Here is a 19355-nt window from a genome sequence, read left to right as displayed (position 1 = left end):
ATCCTGTGAAGAAGACAGAGAGGCATGTTAACATGGGTGGTCCAGGAAGGCTGGAATGCAGGACAGCGCAGAAGGCAGAGTCTGGGAAAAGAATATTCTAGGCTCGGGGAAGGACAAGTGCAGAGACTGTTGGGGGGATATGACTGGCACACGCAGGGACTGGAAAAGGACAGGGTGCCTGGTGTGTTCTGAATAAAGAAGAGAATGCTAGGAGATGAGAGGAGGGAGGGAGGCCAGAAAACAGAGCTAGTTCACTGTGTGCCGGAGGGAAGGAGAAATCACATTTCAGACTGGGGAAAATACAGAGAACATGGTGAGGTGTATGTGTTGAATGTGAGGTGGGAGGAAGGACTGGGGAGGGTGGGACAAACGCAGGAAAAGAGAAGGTGACGTGGGTGTTCCTGCATCTCTGTTGCCCACTCGCTCTGCGGAACACCGAAACGTTCCATTTTAAAGTATAACAAGATTTTTTTTTCCCCCAAAGTATAATGAGATTGAGGGGGAAATATTCCATATGTTTAGCGTGGGTGAATTGGTGTTCAAATGCAACTCTCAACTATTGCCTTCCTGGGTTTTGTGAAGCAAAATTTATAGGCTTGGCAAGAAGGGTGGCCTTTTTCTCTCTCTTTCTCCCTCATTTTCTCAGTTTTCCTTTCTCTTTCTGTGTGTGTGTGTGTGTGTGTCTTTGGGAACCGTGGGGACAGAATATTCCAACCTAGCCAGCAGCTGTATATCTTTCAAGCAGTGGTTCCAGAGGCCAAATCCCCCTCCAAATTATTTACGACTCCCATTGAAGCCTGCCGGATTCAGGCGCCCAGCTAGGAGGTCAGCAATGGGCCCCTTTGTTGGACGCAGGTCGTCAGGAGACGGCTCTGGCGGTGACTGCTCTGTGAACCTCCGCTGCTGTAGAAATGGTTATGTAACTTTAAAACAGTAATGACATTTTGCAGAAAAGTGCTTTTTAATTGCTATGTCTTCATTATTCTCTTTCAAATTTGCCCAGGAGATTCAGCCTCAGAGACAGCTCACGTGTTCTGAGTTTCCATTTTTAAAGAGCAGTCAGTTTTGCGTTTCGGCTTCTCCCACAAGCCCCCCAACCCCAAACTTCATCTGTTTTCCGTTGCATTAAGTGGGGTAGGTAATAGTGCCTTTTGTATCCTTGCCAAACAGAGACATGGTTTGACGCAATTTTCTAAAAATGCTCTCCCCCAATTCCTTTTGGGCTGGGACCAAGAATAGAATATTTTATCCCCTACAAAGGGAGAAAGAAAATGATGAGCAAGCTAGAAAAATAGGACTGCGGGTATAGTCTATAGAATTCCTTTAAGCAACAGAAACTCAACCCCAATCCATAGACTCGGATGCCTATAGGGGATAGGGATCAGCTAAAAATAAATTTTGCTTTGGAAGTGAAAATTCTGATACAGATAAAATGACTCAATAATGCATACTCGGAAAGAATTGGAGACTTCGTTTAGAAGAAACTTTTCTGCTTGATTTGACTTGTTTTGCCCACTTTTCAGTATTTGTATTATATCCCTGTACAGCAAGCCCTTCCGAGCAGTCACTCAAACTCACGTGGACCTGTGCTCATCGGTGTGGGCCTCACCCAGGCTCGCAGAGGCCCCCTGCCCAAGCTGTGCAGCTCTATCTGGTAGAACGCCTTCCACGCACGTTCACGTAGGATACACCTTCCCGAATAGCCCCTCCCACCACTGCTGGTTCAACAGGCCTAAAATGCTAAACCCTGCTTCTTGTTAAGTCTCTCCAAATATCTAAAGACTGCCTTCCGAGTGTCATTTTCTTCTGATTAAATACCCACAGCTATTGTTCATGCATTCTATAGATTCTGTTGAAACTTTCAAAAACTTTCATCAGAGGAGTACCATTATCACATCATTATCAACAAAAGGGATAATTAACATTTACTTGCTATGTGCCAGGAACTGTTCTAGACATTTTGCAGAAATTCTTGCACTTAGTCCTCCCAACAACCTTCTGATGTAGGCGCTAAAAGTATTTTCATGGTATAGAAAAGAAAATGGGGCCTTAGAAAGGTAGAATAACTTATTTGAGATGACTCACATAGTGAGGGAGGAACCTGACTCTAGCAGGTTCCAATCATATGGCATGCTGGAGCTACCTTATTGTGGTTTCCAACCATATGGCATGCTGGAGGCCCAAGCTTTATTGCCACAATGCCTCTCTCCAGTAGTCTTTTTGAGATGCCGTCTGAACACAAGTTGAAATGACAGAGCTTTGTTTTTTAAAAATAATTTGAAGGCGAGAGAAGGAAAGATAAAAATCTAGAAACACAAATGTGAAGTAGAGAGTGAGAGAAATGCTGAGTTTATTCCGCAAATCCCCAATGAGTAGGGTAGGGAATGTCCCTGAAGCATGAATGATAAAAAAAAAAAATTAATCCAAACAACAGTCCTCTTTTGCATGGTGGGTAGTAAAGCCATTACGCTCGTACGCATTGGTGGCTAAAACTGTTAGCAGCTCCAAATGAAGTAGAGAGAAATGTCCCAGGTGAAAGTACATTAATGAACTAATTTAACTCAGAGTTGTCTTACTGTCTGGGCACCGGAGGTTATGCTGACATTTCAAGGGCACAGGAGGAGAGCTCATGCCCAGATAAACCCTTCTCCATCATTGGCTCTGAGGATTAAGGCTTTGTTAAGCTCAAGTACAGAGAAAAGATGGTAAGATGTGGTAATGAGTACTCATAATCAACAACTGGCTAGTCATCTTCCCTCAGTGGGGCCTGGCTTCTTCATGTTTAAAGCAAAAAAAAAGAAAGAAAGAAAGAAAATTCTCTCTGATACCATTTTCCACTAATATTTTATTTTTTTATGATACAGTGGTCTCATGAAATTATATCGCTCTTGACATTTCATTCTTACCCTTGAAATTTACCAAAGTATCCCCATTATCCACAGAATGAAGTTCAAATTCCTTAGAACTAAGCTCTTTGCACTCTGGCATCTGCTCCTTCCTGATACCTGTTTCCCTACAGAAGGCACCCCCACCCATCCAAGTTCATTGCATTCACAGATACATTAGGTCTTTGTTCTTGCTGTTCCTCTCTTCAGAATATTCTTCCTGTTCCGTTTACAGGGTGATTTCTTATTTACTTTTCAACCAGCCCAAACACCGTCTCCTCTGCAAAGGTTTCTCTGCTCTCCAAGCCGTGTTATTTGCAGTCTTCGGCTGCCCGTCGCCTCCCAGGGCCGTCTCTGCTTCGGGTCTATAAAGCTGTGTTATGATGATGTGTGTCTATGTCTGTCCCTGCTGATTACATTGCGAACTCCCCAAGGGCTGCGAGCGTGTCTTTTTTTATCTCCTTTTTTTATCTCTGTAGACCTAGTGCCTAGCTCAGGACTTGAGCTTCATAAATAGGGTTCATAAATATTTGAAGAAAGGAACAGGAAAGAAATGAAGGAAATAAGAAAAAATAAACAATAATCTTGTGCTGTCCAATAAGGATTTTCTCCCAAAATAGAAAAGATATATACCAGACCTCAGTCTTAGTGTAACAGCACAGAGTGTACATTTCAGAGCTGGCCAAGGTCGGGACCTGAGAAGTTGAAGTAGAAGCAGTGCACCTGGAGGCCTCACCAATTATGACCTGTCTGGATGCAGGCCGGCTCCGAGATGTTTTGGTTACAGTACACAGGGAGGAAGCTAGCAGCTTCCCATTCCTACCCATCACCTTTTGAAGCTGTTAATGAAACACCTTCTTAAACCCCTCTGTTTCTTCTTCTTCTTGCTCTCCTCCAACAGGTCTGCAGATCATCTTCCCTCAGTACCTGCAAGAGAAGTTTGTCCAGTCGGCCCTGAGCTACATCATGTGCAACGGCGAGGGCGAGTACGTGTGCCAGAACAGCCAGTGCCGATGCCAGTGTGCGGAGGAGTTCCCCCAGTGCAACTGCCCCATCACCGACATCCAGATCATGGAGTACACGCTGGCCAACATGGCCAAGTCTTGGGCCGAAGCTTACAAGGACCTGGAGAATTCAGGTAGGGGGCCTGGCGTGTTCCTGCTGCGTGCATGGCCCTGAGCCAGGTCTGGAAAAGGAAACTGTCTGACTAGGATTAGGCTGCTGTGCGGGAACAGTGACTCACACCCTTCCCCCGCCCCCCCTTTTCACTTTGGAGGGTCCAGAGCAAGGTCTAGTAGCTGTCATGGGGTAGGGCACTCAATAAATCTCCAGTGAGTGAGATAATGAACAGTGTAATCAGGAGCATGGTCCTGGGATGTGTTGTCTTTGTTGAAACCAGAAGACAGAGAGAGTAATGCCACACTGCACATGGGAAGCCTCTGGGGAAGGGAGAGTTAAACATGCTTGTATTATTTCCCAAGTCTGTCGGTCTCTCTAAATCAACACACACACACACACATATAGGTAAATATATATATGTATATATACATATACATGTCAATATTTATATAGATACCCAAAGAAGTCACGGACTGTCAAAGCTAGAAGTCACTGCTCAGGTCACTTAGCTATTTCCTGCTTTTCATGGCTCAGAGGAAGAAAGTCTGTCACCTAAGGCCATGTGGATCTCAGCCTTCCAGCAGCTTCTGGTTAATGGGAAAACCATGCATTACTCACGTAACCATGCAGATAATTGACACTTTAACCATATCTGTAGAACGGGAAGCTACTGTGAGCTCATCACGTGGACCTGGAGGTTGATGTGGTCAGGAGGGTCAGGGAGGACACCCTCAGGAAGAGCGGAGTCTGTGTGTCTGACTGTGGTGCAGAGATCGGAGGGTGAGTGCAAGCCAACCAGTGGGAGGCCATCCCCAGGCGCCAAGGAGAGAGATGCCCCATGATGTAGGTTAGGGCAATGGCAAAGGGAGCCCAAAGGGGGAAGCGTGCCGTGGTGCTGAGCTCGTTGCAAGGGAGAACTAGCAGGGCTTGAGAAAGGAAGAGTGAGATGAGATCCAAGAACTCCTTTTAGGCATGTTTGTCAGACACTTTGATGGATGTGGGTACCACTCACGGAGCTAGAACACCCTGCACGGTTTGGAAAGAAAACTGTGTGTTCAGCTTGGACACGAAAAGCTTGGGAATCCTTGAGACTTCTGTGAAGAGATGCCAAATAATGGCATAAAGTATGTGCTCGGAAATCTGTTAAATAAATGGACATATAGAGAGAGCATTACTGTTTTAAAAACAACTCTATATTCCTTAAATCTATTACAAGAACTGCATTAGAGTAAGGAACAATGTTGCTGTGTTGTAGAGGAGGGAGGGCGCCAAGACCCAGTGTCTTCCCCAGGGTTACATGGTAAATGATGGAGTCAGTAATGGAATCCCTGATTCCAGACCCCGTGCTCCCAGCAGCTTTTGTACCTTATTAATTCCACTTTACCCCCCAGTCCTCAGTTCCCTCATCTGATAAATGAGAGGACATGTTTATGTGTTTAATTTTTGAATTTATTCAAATATGTAGCCAAAAACCCCTTTGATCAAACAAAATCATACCTTGGAGCTACTGTGTACCAGAGATAAAAGCTGAGCTCTGTGGAGCTGTATTTGAAAACCACTGGTTTCCATGAACTCCAAGTCCCCAACCAGCTCTGAGCGCACACGATGCATCAGTGATTTCTGCTCTTAAAAGGTCATGCAGCTCCAATGGAGCCGTGGATGCCTTAAGAATCCGCACCCATTAGTCCATTTAAAATCCTAGGAATGCATAAAAGCGAGAGGTTCAGAATGGAAATGTATTGTGATGATTATTTGGCCTCAAACAAAAGAAGCGTTTGATGAAATGCTTTTGCAAAGAGATTCTCCCCATTGCTAAAAAGCAGAAAAGAATGCAAGCCATGCACACGAGCAATAAGGGTCTTGAGCATGTGGTCCTCATTCCCAAGGAAAATAACTGCTTTGAGGGGGTGGGTGGGTGGGATGCTGATGTGCTGAGATTTTGCAGAGTAAGCTCAATAGTCCATGGAAATTATTGGTGCCATGCTTTGTCCCCAGAGGAGCACACGTTTACTTTAGATACCGTGTTCTTACCCATTTGACATGTTTTACCCATTAAGACAAATCATCCATCCATACACGTCTTTGTGGTTTGTGCATGTATACTTTCCTCCGTCTTATTTCAGCACCAGGTAATTTGGAGGGATTTATGACCAGCTAAAGGTAGAAGCCATAGATTCTTTGGGGGCTCCACAGTTTGGTGGTCAAATAGGACCAAGTTCACATGCACAAATAAGGGTCTGCTTGTCCTTATTGGGAGAGGACCCTTCCACTTTTAGTCAAGAAAGTATTGGTTTGGCCAAAAAGCCTGGTTAGTTTTTTCCATAAAACAAAAGACACATTTTTTTCATTTTCACCAATAACTTTATTGATTTAGATAGTTTGAGTATGTCGGCTATCTCCCACATGGTAGAACATTGATTGTTCTCAATTAATGTCTTGATTTGATTGCTATCAACCTCAGCTGGTCTAACCAACCGTGGGGCATCGTCCAGAGAGAAATCTCCAGCGTGAAACTTTGCAAACCACTTTTGACACGTTTGATCGGTCACGGCACCTTCTCCATACACTGCACAAATCTTTTTTTGTGTTTCAGTTGCGTTTTTACCTTTCTTAAAAGAATAAAGCATAATATGCCAGAACTGTTGTGTATTTTCTTCCATCCTCGATATTAAAGTGACTACACAAAAATTCACCAATTTTGATAAGTATTTTTTAAATGCGTGCTCATAATACAGCTGTCACAATACAATCTAACAAAGTTGTTTAAAATGAAGTTAGAGACAACTAAGTGCGACTAGAGCCATCTTACGGGAAACAAAACCAAATGGACATTTTTGGCCAACTCAATAAGTCACTTTAACTTTTAAATTATGCTTTCTTATCTGACCCGAATTCGGGTTCATGGAAAGCACTGTGACCTCCAAAGTGAGCCAGCGGAGCCGTCTGCATGCATGTGTTCGTTCCACAGGAGCAGCGCTGGCCTGGCCCGAGCCACAGAGTCGGGGCCGGCGCCCTGCCTGCGGCCTGCTCACTGAATGCCCCCGTCCCGTCATGCAGCCCTGTGTCATCCTCTCAACCTTCTGCTCCCGTCCACTGAGCACTTTCTGCATTTTGGGAACTACGCAGGCAGAGACAGTCCTGTGTCACTGTTTCAACATTTGAATTAGAAGCTATTGTACCTGCCTGACAGATGGGGAAACTGAAGCGTCAAGAGATTAATGGCGGCCCAGCTGTCGGGTGGGTGAGACGCAGCCCGCAGGCATATGCATGTCTGCCTGTCCGTAATGAGGTGCCTGAATTCTCAAGGCGTCAGAGGCGGTTTTCCTGTACGTGTGTTTTCAGCGCCTTTTATTTTTTTTCCTCCCAACACACTGATCTTCTTTTTTGTGTTGAGAGTAAATGGAACATGCTAAGTAAGAGCATCCGAGTCAGAGCCTGTCCAGAGTTCTAGCATCACTGGCTGCGTGACCTTGGCAAGTTCATCTACTTCTCTGTGCCCTAGTTTCTAGAAAAGGGGGTGCTAAAAGCGCCCACCTCAGAGGTTTGCTACAAAATCACTGATATGTGTTTTTATGTGTTAGGTGTTTAAGACTGAAGCTGGGGCTTATTGAGAACTTTGTAAGCATTTTTTTTTAAATAAGATGAATGCCTAATATACCTGAAATCTCCCTGTAGGTTTTAGAACATAAAGTGAAAATATTGGGCTCAAGATACAAGTACATGTGCATTTTATTATGCACATAATCTAATCATTTTGCCGTTTCACCTATGAAATGATTAACCTCTTAATTCTTTTACGTTCCCCGCTAGTTGAAGGGGGACGTGGCCGAGGTAGAGCAGTGAGAATTAGATCGGAAAACAGCAGCTCCGGTTTCAGTCCTGCCTCTTGGCGCTCACGGCTTTGTTCTACCTTCAGAAAGTCATCTCTCACTTGGCACTTCGGTTTCCCCATAAGCAGAACGAGAGAGCTGACCCAGATAATTTCTAAGTCCGTGTCAAGTCGTAGCACATGCTGACACTCGGAAACCGAGCACCACAGAAGCAGAAGCCTTCCCCCAGGAGACTCCAGAGTTTGTCCCCATCTCTTAAGGTGGAGTTTTCCAAAATGGGATGTGACATAAGACGTCATGAACATACAACTTCCCGTGAGACTGGGTCACACAGGAGGGGTGTTGATCCGTTTCAGTTCTTGGTCAGACTTAAGAATACATCAAAGAGAAATGTTCCCATTGGTGCAAACATGTCCTTAAGACCTATCTATCCCTTGCTTCTTCTGCATTTCAAAGTGAGAGCAGGTACAGCAGTTTGGTCAGGTAATAGGTAATAGTATCCGCCCAGAATATATTAACATTGTTTTTGTCCCACTTATTTTCACAGCTCCCATTGTACTGAAAGCATGTGGTCATGGTTTTCTGTGCACCGTAGAACTGGATAAAAATTGTGTTTAGTTGATGCTGAGTAAATACCCACCCAAGTGATAGTGAATATCATTGTCCAGTTGGCATTCAGGGGACAGAAGTTTGGGAAGCCCTGTCTTGCACAGGATGCAGGTTCACTCCTATAGCAGCCAAGTCAAAGACCCTTCATGGGAAGCACAGTGGCCCCTGCACTCCCTCCTGGGAGCGGAGCAGGCCAGTGCCATGTTTATGGGCCTCTGGCAAGTTAGCTTTATTTGCAAGCCTGCTTTGTTGGTTGGTGGGCCACCTCAGCTGGGGCTGTCATGCTCAGCCCTTCTCTCCTGGCCTTTGTCTCCCACTAGATGAGTTTAAATCGTTTATGAAGCGTCTCCCCAGCAACCACTTCCTGACCATTGGGAGCATCCATCAGCACTGGGGCAACGACTGGGACCTGCAGAACCGCTACAAGCTCCTGCAGAGCTCCATGGAGGCCCAGAGGCAGAAGATCCAACGCACCGCCCGCAAGCTCTTCGGCCTCAGCGTCCGCTGCCGCCACAATCCCAACCACCAGCTGCCCAGAGAGAGGTAAGCACTGGCTCCCTCTACTGCCTCCGCAGGCTTGGACCTGGTGCTAGCTTGTATTTGCTTGCTGCAGGGGGAAATGCAATGCAGCTGATGCGTTTGGGGGTGTCGAGAGAGGTTTTGCGTGATCCGGACCAACAGTTTTCTGGACCGTCTCTGGCTTCTCCCCTGCTGGCTCTGGCTGCACTGAAACAACGGGTTTCTCACTGTCTCCTGACTATACCCTGAACTTCTAGCCTCTGTGTCCTGTCTGATCCATCTGACTGAGGAAGGGAACCGACTGCTATAGGAAATTATTCTGGTTGCTTAAAATGCATTTTCTCTTTCAATTTAAAACTACTTGGAAAAGCAGATGTTAGGATCCGCATCTTAAGGGTGAAGAAACTGGCTTACCTAATTAATCAGTCAACTGTTTACTGAGGTCCTTTGATCAGGCAGGAGTAGAGGGAAGCAAGTAAGGCACCTGCCATGAAATATTTAAGGGGGCACGCCCTCTCTGGGTCTTGTGAGTGCAGGGTCCTCCCCTGAGAGTGAGCGCCTCCTTAAATGCCCAGATGCCTCACTTGCCTCACTCTAGTCCCAGCCCTGCCTTTGATGTACCAGGTGTGCGGATGAATGGCACACAGGGTAAACAAGCCAGACAGCATTTAGCGCTCATCTTCTCTCTCAGGGCCCACAGGGAAGGAGCCAGAATTCACACCCAGGTCTTTCAGGGTCCATCTCCTATAGCATTCAGGAGCTAGCCGCGTCTGGGGTTTGCTGTGGCTGTGGCTTGCGGGTTTCCATGCAGGCGCCGCAGGAGAGCAGAATACAGGCTCGGTTACTCCCCACCCTGCTTCAGCCGACGCAGCTGTGCCCTCGTTCACCTCATGTTTGGAGGTTCCACATTCAATGTCATTTGGAAAGAGATCTGCTCTTAAAATGATTGAGGCTAAGTCACATTTGCTGAGCAGACTCTATGTCCGCCACATATCAGTATATAAGAGTGTTACCCTCTGCACAGAGACCATAAAACTGAAGCTCAGGGAAGTGAAGTGATTGGTCTAAGACTACAGTGTGAAAGTCAGTGGTTCTCAGCGGATGGTGATTTTTTTCCATTTAGAACTGTCTGAGGACATTTCTTATGGTCTTGTCAGGGGGGGAGGTGCTATTTCACAGGGTGGCCCCACAGCAGGGTTAGAAGTCAGTGGCCCTGAGGTGTGGAAACCCTAACCTAAGAGGAAGAGACCAGATACCCCAACTTTGTGAATTTAAATACTGTGTTCTTAATCCCCATGCTCTATGGGTTCAATTTAAAAATCACTGAGTGCTTGTCTAAGCAGTCTCTGTTCATCCTAAATACCTGCATCTACATACCCGTTTTACTCACATTTTTCTAAACTCAGAGCAAATGCTGCCTCTTTCATGAAGTCTTCCCAGATTGTACCAGCCAATACAGAAGGCTCCTTATTTTAAAATCCCATGAACCTAAAAGCCCTGCCTTGGTCAGCATATTTTCCTGTCCTTTCCTATTATAAAACCTCTTTCTTCTACACTTGCCTGTGCTCATCCCTGTTTTCTTTGCTCCTTTCAACTTTGAGCCCATTGCTTTGCACAGGACATGTGATAATTATTTTGCGAATCAGAATGAATTTCTCTGGCAGTTGCTCACTTGCTGCCATGCTGCAGAACCAGGGGCTAAGAAAGAGGTTCTGTCTCCAAATGGTCTCCTTGTCATCTGCAACAGATGCCCCAGCAGGTACCATGAGTGAGTGTCTGAAATAGATCCCACTTAGATCCCTCTGGTGCCTGTCCTGTGACCTGCCATGGGCACTTGGAGACTCTCCAAAATGCCCACCAGACACGGTGCTGCGAAAGATGTGTTTTCCAGGAGGAGTGAGGAGTTCTGCTGGCAATCAGGAAAGCTCCATATATACAGGGCTTGCTAGGGTTGACATAGCGAAGTACCACATACTGAGTGGCTTAAACAGCATACTGATTTTCTCACGGCTCCGGAGGCTGGGAGTCCAAGATGGAGGTGTTGGCAGGGCTGGCTTCTCCTGAGGCCTCTCTCTGGTGGGTGTCTTCTCCCCATGTTCACATGCCCACCCCTCTGTGTGTGTCTGTGTCCTAATCGCCTCTTCTTCTAAGGACACCCATCCTGTTGGATTAGGGCTTACTTCGGTGGCCTTGTTTAACTTCATTGACATCTTTGAAGACCCTGTCTCTAAACAGAGTCGCATTCTGAGGCACTGGGGTGAGGAATTGAATGTATGAATCGTGGGGAGATATAATGCAGCATAAACACCATCAGGCTTTTGCTAAGATCCTTCGGTAAGGAAACTGTGCATCCCCAGGACTGACCACACTGAATGCACATCTGGTGGACAAGGGTAATCATTACCAGGTTTGAAACGGACATGCCTACGGTGTTGCTGGCTGTCACCTTAGAGTGTAAAGTGAAGGGTCCAAAGACCCCAAGACACTGGGAAGACATGAATGAAAAGTGAGAAGAGGGCCCAGGCACAGAGCACAGAGCACCCAGGGCATGCCAGGCATAGGGAAGGCTCAGGAGCTCCAGGAGAGGAGCTCCAGGCATGAGGAGGGAGGAAGGAGGGACAGCTTTGGGTGATGGAAGGAACACTAGAAAAAATCAGGGGTCTGAATTTGAGACCATGCCCTACCATTAGCGAGCTCTGTGATGCCCGAGCAAGTCCCTTCACTTTTCTGAGCACGGAGGCCCACTTCCTGTGCAAGCTGTCTGGTGTAGACGGCTTGAGGTGTCCTGCCTCCATCAGGACTGTCAAAGAAGGGACTCGCAGCATTGCCTTCTCTCCTCCTGAGGTGAGAAAACTTGCCCAACTCATACCATCCCTCTTCCACTCACCTGGAGAGGATGTCTGCAATTGCACCTGGGCCAGTCACTCTATTACGCTCATGTAAGGGGTATGGAATGCTGGGTACTGGGGAAGACGGGGCACAGAAACTTGGCCTGTGCTGGTCCGTCTGAGGCTGCACCTCCTTGCTGGTTGGGGGCTGCTTCCTGACATCTGAATCGAAGGCTTTAAGGAGCATTTCTCACACCAGCAGGCAGGACACCTCCTTGCCTGGGAGCACTGTCAGACAGAGGTGCTAACTCAGGGGATGTTGGGCCATCTGAGTGGAGCCAGCTGGAATCTGTACATGAACTGACTGCTAGGCCGTGCTTTGTCTGTGTGCCAGACTCTGTGGGGGACAGGTCCACCAAGCAGATGCTGTCACTACCACATGTGGCACAGGGATTTTCACTTGAGTGGCAGGCAGACGGCAGCGTGGTGGAGGCTGGATGGGAGAGGGAAAGAGCTACAGCCACACGCGGACGGGGTCCACATCCTGGCTCCATCATTGATCAGCCAATGGGCTTTATGTAAGCCCCTCGCCTCATCTGCAGTGTGACATAATAACACTTGCCTTCAGGTTAAGTGTGAGAATTAAGGTTTTAAAATTTAAAAAGCCTAGTAAATGCCTGCCTCCGTTAAAAGATAGTGGAAGAGATACTAAGAGGGTTGGGGTGGTTGGAGAGAGATGGAAAGAGAGAGAGAGTTGTCACTGAGTATATGTATTCTAAATGTGAGGTACTGTTCTGTGCATTGTGTATGAATTAACTAATTTCCTCCTTACTGCAACCTTGAACCTAGGAATTCTTACTGTTTTACTATTCTTGTTTTACAGATAAGGGAACTGAAGCATAGATAGTTAAATAATGTGCCCAAGTTCAATAAATATTATTATTTTATTTTTTCATTCACCATTTATCACCCTATAACCTCTTCCACCTCCACCCACAGGGTGTATAAATGGTGACTGAAAAAATTAAAAATAATAAAATAAAATAAAATAAATTATTTTGTTACTACTAAAAAGGGGTGTGTAGCTATAACCTATAGTGAAAAGCCAAATACAGCTAATGAGGCCTCTGTTTCAAGGCGTGCTGGGATCTGTACATTGGGCTGGAAGGCAGAGGGTGCTCTGCCTTCACTCCTGCAAAACAGTTCTCGGAGACCAAAAGGAAGCTGTGAGCCTTCTCACAACTCAGCTTTGGAAGTCAGAGAGCATCGCCTGAACTACATTCTATTGGCTAAAAGCCCAGTCCAGATTCAAAGGTGTGAATAGTGGGAGGTGCAGGTCACTGGGGGCAAAAGGAGTCTTCTTCGGAGATGATTTACCACAGGATAAATTGAGTATAATGAGACCTAGAGGTAACTATCCCATATATAGGGCAAGTAAGATTAATGATAATAATAACAAACACAAAATAATAATGATTGTTTCTTGAGTAACTAGTGTAACCAGCAGTGTCACCTGCGTATACTAGAGCCTTGGGGGACTTACTACCATCTTTGAGCCTCAGTGTTCTCATCTGTAAAATGGGACTAATAATAGTACCAACCTCGTAAGTCTGTTTTGGAGATTAAGTCGTATAACCCACATGAAATACTTAGAACAGTGTCTGGCTGGTGGAAAACACTCAATATATGTTAGCCACTTTTCTTACTGTTATTTTTACCAGGCATCGATATTTTGCATATAAATTGTTTAGCCCAGTGTGATGCTCAATGACTTTGAGTACTGATGATGATGGCATATATCTTTTCATCTACTCCTTACAATATCTCTGTGAAGTTGATGCTATTGAATTTGTTTCATAAATGAGAGAACTAATGAGTCAGATATGTGATTGCCGTGCCCAAGGTCACAGGGCAGGTAAGTGGCAGGAGTGCAGTTGTCTTGCTGTCTCTATCGGTGGGCTTGGCGGTCAAGAGCGCTGTGCAGGCTTTTGGCAGTATCCGGTGGCTGGGAGAAACAGCTGTGCTTTGGTTGGGTTCCCTGGGTCGAGTGTATGTTGATGCCAAAGGCAGGGTTAGCCCATGAAGGTCATGGGCTGGAGGACCAGGATTAGAGTTTACCGTCTCTACTACAGTGTGCTGAGGTTCAGGAAGTGGCCCCAGCCATGGAGCCCTGAGTCAGTCCTGAAGCGCAGGCCGAAATCCAGGCAGATGACATCAGGCACGTTTCCTGTAGTTAGAGGGAAGGGGTCAGGTTCAGGGCAGGTCAGCACAGCAAGCGTTTCCTGCGAGCTTACTCTGCGTTGAGCTCTGGAAGCACCAAAACAAGTAAGACTCGTCTACCCCAAGGTTTAGTGCTTGTTGGAATGCAAGATACTTCCAGACCACGCTTGCCCATGGGGCGGTCCAACATCTCACCAAAAATGTATTGGGTGCTAGTAATGTATAATGTTATTGGGGGGACCCAGGGATACTGTGGTGGATTTCCTTTAGCTTATGTCGGAGCTGGCCTTAGTGTCAAGGCACTGTGATTGGACAGGTCAAGGGAAGGCTGGAACCCACAAGGAAGGTTTCCGAGGGTTGTTCTGTTACCAGGACATTCTTGCCCTGTGCAGTTGGAAAGGGGGAAAGATTGGGAGGTAGACTTTCACTTTGGCCACCACTATTATCCACACTTGGGACTTTCTGCCCATCTGCAAATGGGCATCACCGTTTCTTCCTGCCTCAGGGGATCTGTGCCTGGAAGCACTTTGTAAACTCTGAGTACTCTAGGAAAGGGGGGTATGCAAGTAGGGTGCACTTGAAACCAAATTCGTAAGGAAGAGAATGAAGCTGAGCTTTGGCCCAAAGCAATATTTAATAGTCTAAGGTATGTGCCACGCACCGGGCGCTGCTTGACGTACTTTCACCTCACTTAATCAGGTGGCACTAACACATCCCATTTCATGAATGGGGGCATTAAGGAACAGAGATGTTACGTGGCTTGCTGAAGATTACACAGCAAATAAGGGGCAGGATTCCTCTCCTGGAACCTCTGTGCTGTTCTACTTGTCTGAGGCATGATGGTCCAAGGTGATGGATGACCTGCCTAGAATACACTGTGTTATGGGAGAAATTGCCTCTTATTGCAAAGGAGGGAAGGATGAAGTGAAGAAGGAAAGAAAAGAGGGAGAGAAAGAGGGAAAAATAAGGTAGGAAGAAAGGGAGAAAGTGTGAGAATGAAAGAGCCATGCTGAATTAGCTGACTTCTGTGCAATTCCACAAATATTTACTGACCACCTGGTCCCCCAGCCCTGTGCCAGATGCTTTTAAAAGGCCCTGGCCAGCGTCGCTCAGTTGGTTAGAGTCTTGTCCTGTAAACTGAAAGGTTGCGGATTCGAATCCTGGTCAGGGCACATGCCTGGGTGGTGCATTGTGGTCCCAGGTCAGGGGTGTGTGCAAGACGGAACGATGTTTCTCTCTCACATCTATATTTCTCTCCCTCTCTCTCTCCAACCCTCCCTCTTTCTCTGACTCTCAATTAAAAAGTCTACTATTAAAAAAAGAGAGAGAGACACAAGCAATAGGGCCTTTGTCCTCAAAATCTCAGTTCCTAGCATCACAGCATGCTGAAGAGGACACTGGTTTGAACCAGGAGCCCTGAGTTCTAGCCCTGGCTCTGGCCTGGGGCAGGTGCTCTAGAGAACCCTGGGCACAACAGCCATGCCTTGCAGGGGTGCAGTGCAGATTAGGAACTGAACAGTTGATTACCCCCCACCCTGAGTGCCACCTTTCGTCCATTTGCCTTTATGGAATTCTGAATTAGAGCTCATTTGGGAAAACGAAGGTGACACGTTGTTGTTGTTGTTGTTGTTGTTGTTGTTGTTGTTTGTTTTCCTAAAACCATCTGGAAATCACTGGGCTCAGTGTCTCTGAGGTCCTTCCCGGCTCTGGGAGGGATGGTACAGAGAATGAGTAATAGTTCAACTCCCAAATATTGGGAGAAGGTCAGTAATTGGATCTTTGGGCAGTATCGCTTTCAGGTGATACTAATTAGTCCGTTTTAATGAGTAGTAGCCTAGAGTTCAAACTAAGATCTTTCTTCCCCCCAAATATAATGGCCTTTTACCTAAATCTCTCTTCTGAATCTAATCACTTTCCAATCTATGTTGCAGGGAGCAATCAGAATTACTATCTAAGAATCAAATTCTATCTCATCACCAGCTGCTTAAAACCTTTTGGTGACTGATCGCCACCCTTAGGAGGAGGAGCAGAAACTTAAGATGGCCTTCAAGGCTGCCATGATCTGGGCCTGCCTGCCACTCATGCTGGCCTTCCCACACCTTTCCTTGGCTCCCTCAGCTGCACTGTGACCTATCTCCTTTTTTCTTTTTCTTTTTAATTAAATGTACTGGGGTGACATTGGTTGATAAGGTGAAGTTGTGCAGTTAGGTTTCAGCTGTGCAGTTTTATAACACATCCTCTGTATACCTCCTTTCAGTTCGCCGGTGTTCTTGGCTCCTCCCACTCTGCAGGCTTCACATGGCTATTCCCTCCGCTGGAATGAGCCTTCCTCGTTCCTTCATCTTCCTTCACCCTGGTAGCTCCTATGTGTCCTTCAGGCCTCAGCACTAAAGGCTGTGATCCCCGCACCAAAAGGCCGTGTTACATGCTTTCCTGGCGTTCTGACCTCCCAAATGAAGCCCAAATCTCAGTTTACCATTATTCTCTCGTGTGTCTATTTATAGACACCTGCTACTCTGTGAGATCATCAGCTCCAGGCATGCGTCTGTAACCACGTTCTCCACCGCTCATCAGCATCATGCCCTAGCGCACGGGAGCTGTTCAGGTTGCCTTGTTCAATGCATACACACATCCACTGTTTTCCACTTGAAGGGGGGTCCGCAAGGCATGTTGACATCATCTTTTTAAATTATGTCCCATGGCCAGGTACATGATCTACAGATTTTCCACCTGTGTAGTATATATTTCTATCGTCTTCCTCATTCACAAATGAAGAAAGGAAGGCCAAAGGGAGTTAAGTGACATGCCCAAGGTCACTCAGGGAATTTGCGAACAGACCGAGGCTGCAAGTCAGGTCCTCAGACTGTGATGATGGTCCAGACTGTGGAAGAAAGGGAACTGCAAGGGCAGATGGGTTTCAACTGACCTGCATTCAAATCCTGAAAGTATTGAAAAAAATAGATCTTGGAATCTATTAAAAAATAGATACTTCTCGGAGTCTATTAAACTCAATGAAATGAAGAAAAATTCCTAGCACTAAGCAGGTGCTTAATGTCAGTCTGATTTGATGTTTCTTCCCTAGATCCCATTACCTGGTTTTGGTAGAGGTTCAAGAATTCTGAGGCCAAGCAGATTCATGGAATCTTAACTTGAGGGCAGGCAGTCTAATTATTGGCATTTTCCAATGACTCTTGGTCTTCGGTTTATTTTTGCTTCCCGTGTTCACACAGCTTTGACCCAGCAGTCCAGTCCGGCCGGGCCTTAGCCAACCACAATGTAATTATGCATTGTTGAGATGAAATCCCTTGGCGGCATCCACGTCAAGCTCCAATCCTGGGGCCGTACCTTCTGAACCCATGTCAGCTTTTAACATATTTCCTGCTCCGTGCAGTGCTTAATTGGTGTCTGCGGAAAGTTCCTGCCTACCAAGATAATCATTATCTCTCTTATGATGACCCTCCATATCCATGCCGATTTTGATTCTTCTCTCTGAACTCTACACGTACTTGCTTCTGGATTTCATCTCCGTAGACACATGCAGGGGGGCGGGCAGATGGGACTTCTTCTGTTTTATTGAACTGGAGTCGGGCTTAGTTTATTAGACTGACGGATCCTGCTCTGCCACTTATTAGATGCATGACCTCCAGGAATCTCTAAGCCTGTCTGAGCCTTCTGTTTCCTCACCTGTATGATCGGGATAATAGGAGTAGCCGCCCTGTGGAGTTTCGTGACCCAGTCAATTAGATGATGTATGTGAAAACTCCTCATAAGCTATAAAGAATTGAACACGTACGATGTTAATACAATCAAGAGCACAGCAATAGTCGATCACAGGTGTTTGATGTAGGCAATTTCTGCTTCCAAGAAATGTATGTTTCATTAGAGAAGATCAAGCATGCGCCCAACAAAATCTAATAACATAGCAGGGAGGCAGTGGACCTTAAGATACTTAGACTTCACATCCTGAAGTCCAACAGGCCAAGATGCGTGGCTGCCGTTACTAACATTGTAACCTTGGCACAGTATTAAGGTGTCTGAGCTTCAGTTCCTACTTGGTATTAATAACAGAAAATCAATAAAAGAACATATAAGCTACTTCCAGCATACAGTGAGAACTCAAAGCACAAGGCTCCTTGCCAGATACATTAGAGACCAATAATCTGTTAGTTAATTGAAAAAGGTATGTTAAATTAGGGAATCCTAAAATGTATATATGCTTCATACATAAATACATTTTACTTTAACTTAAAATATATACATACATATTACTGGGCCAGCCTTTCCAAATAGGGTCAACATTTTTTTGTGGGATGTGGGTATATTCTATTTGACATTTTACTGGCTTCCTTGCATACTCCTGACCAATAATTGTATAATATTTCCAATTTTAGCTTATTCAAAGTGGAGCAGTAATCTGAAGACTCTTGAGAGATAATCTAAATGTTTGTAGAACTTTATAAACCCTTCCCAACTTTCTTGGACACTCCCCCTTTATTTAAATGGATGGGAATTTTTTCAGTAACTGGTCTTTGTAGAATTTTTTTTCATAGAATGAAAGTTAGTTTCCACAGAAAAAGCTCATTATTTCATCAATTTATTTGCTCTTAATTCCATGATAAAATAGCAGCAAACACGACTGGCAAACAGGTTTGGGAACACACAAAGCTGACTCTCGGTAAGGGTGCTGGTCACCTGGAGGGAGCAGACACATGCGGGCTGCGCGGGACCGTGACCAACCAGCATGAGTATCAGATGTGCTGTGGTCCTCACTCCCCACCATCACCTCATGGAAGGGAGGGCGTCAGGTGTGTGTCAGGTCACGTACATGGAGGTCAGTTACGAGCTTTTCCTGAGACAGAAGCTCTTGTTACTAGTAATTGGCCACTGTGGCTGGAGCAACTTGCTCAAGGTCCTATGGTAAGAAAAAAAAAGTTGTAATAATAGTTAACACAGATTGACCATCTATTATATACCATACATAGTTTTCAGTGCTTACATATATGTACTCATTGAATCCTTTCAACATCCCTATAAAACAGATTCTATTACCCTTTCCATTTTATAAATACAGAATTTGAATGGCAACAGTGGTAAAAAGAGAGAAATACATTCCTGCTGGGAAGACTGGAGAATTCCTTTCCTTCTTTGCATGGATTCCTCTTTTCATCCTAGAAATTTCATATCGAACCCCCATTTCTTTTTTTTTTTAATATTTTATTTATTTATTTTTAGAGAGGAAAGGGAGGGAGATAGAGAGAGAGAGAAACATCAATGTGCGGTTGCTGGGGGTTATAGCCTGCAACCCAGGCATGTACCCTGGCTGGGAATTGAACCTGCGACACTTT

At 45.7% G+C, this 19355-nt stretch overlaps 1 protein-coding gene across 2 annotated transcripts in view; it reads left to right on the top strand.

The window, feature by feature from the left end:
• The window catches only part of BRINP1 (BMP/retinoic acid inducible neural specific 1), a 378646-nt gene that overhangs the window by 340724 nt on the left and 18567 nt on the right, over window positions 1–19355 (top strand). For both annotated transcript variants that reach the window (XM_036022140.1, XM_028529423.2), the window contains exons 6-7: window positions 3787–4023; window positions 8764–8986. In XM_036022140.1, the coding sequence (XP_035878033.1) occupies window positions 3787–4023; window positions 8764–8986 (460 nt within the window). The remainder of the gene's footprint in view (window positions 1–3786; window positions 4024–8763; window positions 8987–19355) is intronic.

The sequence above is a fragment of the Phyllostomus discolor genome, chromosome 3 (assembly GCF_004126475.2).
Source record: "Phyllostomus discolor isolate MPI-MPIP mPhyDis1 chromosome 3, mPhyDis1.pri.v3, whole genome shotgun sequence".
NCBI lineage: Eukaryota > Metazoa > Chordata > Mammalia > Chiroptera > Phyllostomidae > Phyllostomus > Phyllostomus discolor.
The sequence above is the reverse complement of the archived record's forward strand: the minus strand, read 5'-3'. Positions and strand labels throughout refer to the sequence as shown.